Source organism: Labeo rohita, chromosome 25 (assembly GCF_022985175.1).
Source record: "Labeo rohita strain BAU-BD-2019 chromosome 25, IGBB_LRoh.1.0, whole genome shotgun sequence".
Lineage (NCBI taxonomy): Eukaryota > Metazoa > Chordata > Actinopteri > Cypriniformes > Cyprinidae > Labeo > Labeo rohita.
The window spans coordinates 4,199,668-4,205,459 of record NC_066893.1 but is presented as its reverse complement, the minus strand read 5'-3'; the positions used below and the strand labels follow the sequence as shown (position 1 = coordinate 4,205,459).

The 5,792-nt window shown below is 31.2% G+C and overlaps 1 protein-coding gene across 2 annotated transcripts; it reads right to left on the bottom strand.

The window, feature by feature from the left end:
- Positions 1-1,077: 1,077 nt before the first annotated feature.
- On the bottom strand, positions 1,078-5,545 carry zgc:123278 (uncharacterized protein LOC641569 homolog). 2 transcript variants are annotated; one of them, XM_051099160.1, is made up of 6 exons: positions 5,404-5,545; positions 5,165-5,252; positions 2,285-2,350; positions 2,011-2,174; positions 1,809-1,899; positions 1,078-1,476 (listed from the first exon to the last, which is right to left on the bottom strand). In XM_051099160.1, the coding sequence occupies exons 1-6, from the start codon at positions 5,443-5,445 to the stop codon at positions 1,373-1,375; spliced, it is 555 nt and encodes a 184-aa protein (XP_050955117.1). In that variant the 5' UTR covers positions 5,446-5,545; the 3' UTR covers positions 1,078-1,372. The 2 variants fall into 2 exon arrangements, with proteins under 2 accessions (XP_050955117.1, XP_050955118.1); XM_051099161.1 differs by having other exon boundaries at positions 1,078-1,473.
- Positions 5,546-5,792: the final 247 nt, after the last annotated feature.

Genomic DNA, 5,792 nt, shown 5'->3' with positions numbered 1-5,792 from the left:
TAGCTTGGAATTGCAAGGTCATTAATTGACACAAAAGGCTGAAATGTCCTATGGTGTGACAGAAAATGTCCACCGGTGTGACGCCTGAACTTCCACACCACAGGACAAAAAATGTCACACCAGAGGAAAAGGTCTCTTTTAGCAGCATTTTAAATAATTAAATAAGATTTGTTTAATTCTTTTTTATTCTTTTTTGATCATTTTCACTGTTCTTACATGTAATAATTACATTAATTAATCTATTTTCTGATGTTTTTGCAGAAAACCTGTACTATTATAAAGTGTCATGAAAATAAGTATAAAATGTGATACTTTGTTTTTGAGACAGAAAGAACCGAGGGAGAAAAATTTGTGGGAGAGAGAACACCCAAAATATAGACAGAAAATTAACAGGGAGTTTCAGTAACATACTGATTGACTAAGAGACTGAATTTTGTTGATGAAAATTATTTTGTTTTGTTTAAAAAACAAGTTGATATTGCTTATATTAAATTCATTAAACTTTCTCTTTTGACATGTTCAAAATTAAATAGAAATACTTTATTAACTACCATTTCTGTTCTTTAGTGTGACGTAATGTCCTATGGTGTGACACACATAAAACAACCACAGATTTGTTTTTTTTTTCTCTCTCTCTCTCTCTCTCTCTCTCTATATATATATATATATATATATAAACAGTTAAGTATTGCAAAAGGGGAGATATAAATATCACTCAACTTAAAATGGTATAATTTTAAGCAGTTTTGAAAGGATGACAGCAAATTTTATCTTGTTATAAGAAAAAATAATCTTAATTAAAATTTCATATTAAATTAATAACACTATATAAAAAGAAGTCTCTAACAATGAAGATAAATTTCTGTCATGCTATTTGTATATTATTAAGATTTTTTTTTTTCTTAATTTTTGCTATGTTACACCATAGGACAAATTTATGGTACAGTTCAGTAAAAATAAAAAAAAAAAAAAAAAAAAAAAAAAGCAATGAAAGAATTGACTAAATTAGTGACTCTCAAAGATCAGACTCCACACTACATAAATATATGCATTTCTTCAAAAAACTATTTACTGGTTATTTGTCAATACTTATGAAGGTGTTTTACATGACAGATGTCAAAACTTAAAAAAAAAAAAAAACTTTAATTGTGAAATTTAGCACTAGGAAAACATTGTTACATAAACCTGTATATTCACATAAAATGTAAGTAAATGCACATAAAATTTCAGTATTTACATTCATGCTGCTCAAATTTAACATTCAGTATTATTATTTTTTATACAAAAGTTTACAGTCTCATGCAAATGTCTTCTTTAACAACAAAATGTGTACAAGCTGCTGAGAAATCACATTGCAAATACATCTAGCAAGCTAACAGATGGTTTCATTATGTTCAGAGATAGGAAGATCATCATCTCTGTCCAGCTTCACATGTGAGATTTCCTCATATAAGCAACTCTGATAAGCAGAACCTGCTGTAAAGAAACAACAATTGTAATTTTACCTAAATGAAGAACAGATACACTTTGAAACTGCAAAAAAATACAGCAGCCATATCACTTAGTCATTGAAATGCCATGTTATATTATCCTGTTGCTGTACAGTATGATCATTTCCAGTTAATCAAAACATAACCTCACATCAACCTTTGAACACTTTATGATATTTCAAATCACCTGAACTAGATCTAAACTGCCTGTTTGTCTGTTTGCTTAAAGTATTTAGGACAGACAAGGGAATTCAGGAGTGAAGCTGCTCTACTCAGATATGAAGAGTTTATGGGAATGAATAAGGAAACTATACTCACAATCTTCTGGATAAAGACGCATACGCAGAGGAGGAACTTCACTAAACATGGCCATAATAACCTGAATCAAGCTGTGCAGGTCACACTGTGTCTGTAAACCCCCCAAAACAAGCAAATAATTTCATAAAAACAGATAAAATTGTAAGTTATTTGTATTGTTGGATGTCAAAACTATTGTAGGATGTTGAGTGTGTTGTCTTACATGTCTCCACTCGTCCAGGTAAGGCATCGTGATCTCTCCACTGCTGTTGACGTGTCTGCTGGGCACGATCACCATCTCCGACGTGGGTTTCAGATAGCAGATGGGCGCAGTGCGTGGATAACTTTCCTTCAGCCACAAACTCACTGGAATATTGTAGCGTTTGCCTAAAGCAGAACATGTTTTGTTTGCTGCAATCTTATACATATGTAATAATAATCTCCTTTTTTACCCTGAAATAACTGTGCTGGACAGTTATCTCTATGGTGTAACTTACCGTTGTAAATGACTTCAATAGTTCCAGTCAAATTGATCAACATCTTAGCTGTCCCGTCATTAAAGACTGAGGAAAATACAAGAAAATTACAAAGAGATTTCCTTAAAGAAATAAGTAATTTCTATGTACTATGTACATATTTTTAAACATACAAAATGTTCAGTATTCCTTTCTAGCACAGTAAACTTTCCTAATATAAAATAACTGACAAATCGCTGTTAAAATGTGATTTACTTATATTACTTTTTACTTTTTATATATATATATATATATATATATATATATATATATATATATATATAAGGTTTCTGTGAAGTTATTTATTAATTATATCAAATTCAAGTCATACTCTTCATTGTCAACCTAAAAGTATTAAGTATTAAAATACTTCTCATATTGTTTATTTATTTTTTTGATTGAAAACATTGTATTATTATTTTTATTTTATTATTTTTAAATGATTATATTATTATGTGTATTTATTTATTTATTTATTTAAATCTCCATAGCATTGTGTTTAGTGCTGTGCAATGATTAATTGCGATTAATCACATCCAAAATAAAAGTTTTTGTTTACATAATATATTTGTGTGTACTGTGTATATTTACTATGTAAATACAAACACATACAGTATATATTTTGAAAAAATATATTTTTTACTGATATAATTAATATTATATTACTATTAATATTATACATAAATATATTTAATATATAAATCACATGCATGTGCATTTATATACATATAGGGGTGTCACGGTATGTGTATCGTACCGAACCGCCACTGGGCAAATTCCAAATGGAAGTGATCATCCTTATGCCCTGCTCCCTTCGAGGGGCAGAGCCCTTGGAGTTTAGACTTTGGAGTGAGCAGGCCACGTGCGTGTCATTATGAATGCATTTGGCAAACTGGGCGACGTGATTTCCTCATTATCTTCAGCAGGCAAGTTCCTATGATAACGCAACGCAACGCCACACGGTGTCCGTCAGCAGATGTCGCTGTTTTAATCTTTTTATTGTTGTTAGCATAACTGTTGCAAATAAACATTCATTTTATTTTTTAAAAAGTTATATATGTAGACACATACCATTACACCCCTACATATAATAAATATACACAGTACACACATATATATTATGCAAACAAAAACTTTTATTTTGTATGCGATTAATCGCGATTAATCGTTGCACAGCACTAATTGTATTATTTGTGTATAACATTTTAAAACGTAAGTAAATATCCCCCTGTAATATCCTAGTGTGTATGTATTGCATATATACATATTTTATGTTTAATTCACTGAATCATAACCACGATTCATAAATTAAATGATTATATTTACATAAAATATACATCTAATCAAACACTAGGCTACTAAACTGTAATATCACTTATTCGTTACAGAAACTTTAAGATAACAGAAGCTTTTCAAGTGCTAAAAGTAAATTTGTATTACTTTAAAATCCTAATTTTGTTGTTATTTATAATTTAATTATTATAGAATTATTTTGTAATAAATTGAATGATTATTGTATAATATTTGTAGATCTTTAGAGCTTCTCCTACATCATTAACCTTTTAAAAACCTTTTAAACTGTTTCACTTCAAGACCGTAAGTAATTTCGCATATTATTTAATCAATGTTGGGGAGTAACTAGTTACATGTAACTGAATTACGTAATTTAACTACAAAATAATTGTAACTGCAATCTGTTACAGTCACTGAGAAAAAATGTGTAATTAAATTACAGTTACTTATGAAAATGTTAACAATTACAAAGGGGGTTACATCTAAATATCTTCTCACATACAGATTTGATTGATTTATTTCCAAAACTGCATTGACTCCACTAAAATATGAGACACCAATGTTTCAGCAGTTTAGGACACATGCTTATTTGATTACTGTTTCTTCTTTTCCTATTTGGGTTCATGTATATGCTTTATTTTTTAAGATTAACTTTTTTCCATAGCATATTTAGATGCCATTGTTTCCTGTCATTGTTATGCAAAGATTTGATTATCATAGCTATTAAACTATATCTTATTATGATTTTAAATTGGTATTTAACGTCAGAAAGATCTCAAAGTAAAAAGATGCGATAAAGTCTGATTTTGTGGTGGCTGTGCTTTAAAATGAAATTATTATAATCTTAATTTATTTGATGAAGGATGTTAAAAGTCTGAGAGTAATCAGTGTACTACCGTAAGGTTAACCCTGCCAGTTTAGAAAAACGTAGAAGTTTAGATTTTGAAAAGTAATCCAAATGTAATCAGTTGCATTACTTTATTCAAGTAACTGAAATCGTTACACTACTTGTTACATTTTAAATAGACTAAGGGTACTTTCACACCTGTAGATCGATTGCTTTGTTCCGAAACAGGGGTTAAAATTATTGCAATGTTGCTTTTTATTCATGGTGCACGCATTTGTGTTTACATTCCAAAGAGTTCTGGTTTATCAGCACAACAGTGGAAAATGAAACCATATCCGATCGGCACGGAATGGAACGGTTAAGCAAAGACAACGGTTCGGCCCAATAGTGGAAAAGTGGCTCATATGGAATTGTTCTACCTATTAGATTTTCGCGCATGACTTGTATTAACACATTTGGTCCGTTTAGAAACTTTGCTGTGTGAAAGCTAACGGCACCAAGAACAAAAAGCAACATTGTAATAATTTTAATCCCTGTTTCGGAATAAAGCAATCGATCTACAGGTGTGAAAGCACCCTAAATTGTAATCTGTGACCTATTACATTTCTAAAGTAACCTTCCCAATACTGTGTTTAATGTATAACAGTTAAATAAAACATAATAAGTAAACTTATTATAGATGTGTTGTGAAAAGCTCTCTACAAATGAAGTGAATTGCTCACCGAATTTCTCCAGCACTGGCTGAAGGTACTGATGCTGAGACAAAACTGTAGAGATCTCTGACAAGACCTCTCTCCTGTGATTATACGTCTGAAAACACACACACACACACACACGTTTTCATCAGCACACATTTACCTGCTACACACCTGAGACTCATCATAATGCCACTGAATATGTACGTAACACTTATGAGAGACAAATCGTATAACGTTTACATAAGAAATCCTCAGAGTTGTACCTTAGGTAAGATCCTCCTCAGATCACGGACTGTCAGTGTCATGACTTCAAATCAAACTCAAACAGAGCCAGGAGAAGTGTTGTTTCGCTCCTGAAGACTGTACAGTGTTTCTCACAACAGGAAGTTTGTGAAGTTCATAAGAGTCTTCGCTTCAGCCCAATAAACCATGTTATTGTCTCAAACAGCCAATAGCGAGATTCACTGTGATGAACTGTGATCTGTAAGCTAAAGGTCATTTTGTACAAATAAACAGCACATAAACATTATTGTCAATCTGTGGGACAAGAAGTGTGGAATAAAACATTTATTCAGGTCAATGACCGGTGTCACACAAACACACCTGACAAACAAACCTGCTGTCTTAAAACTCATGAAGAGCAACAGTGAGT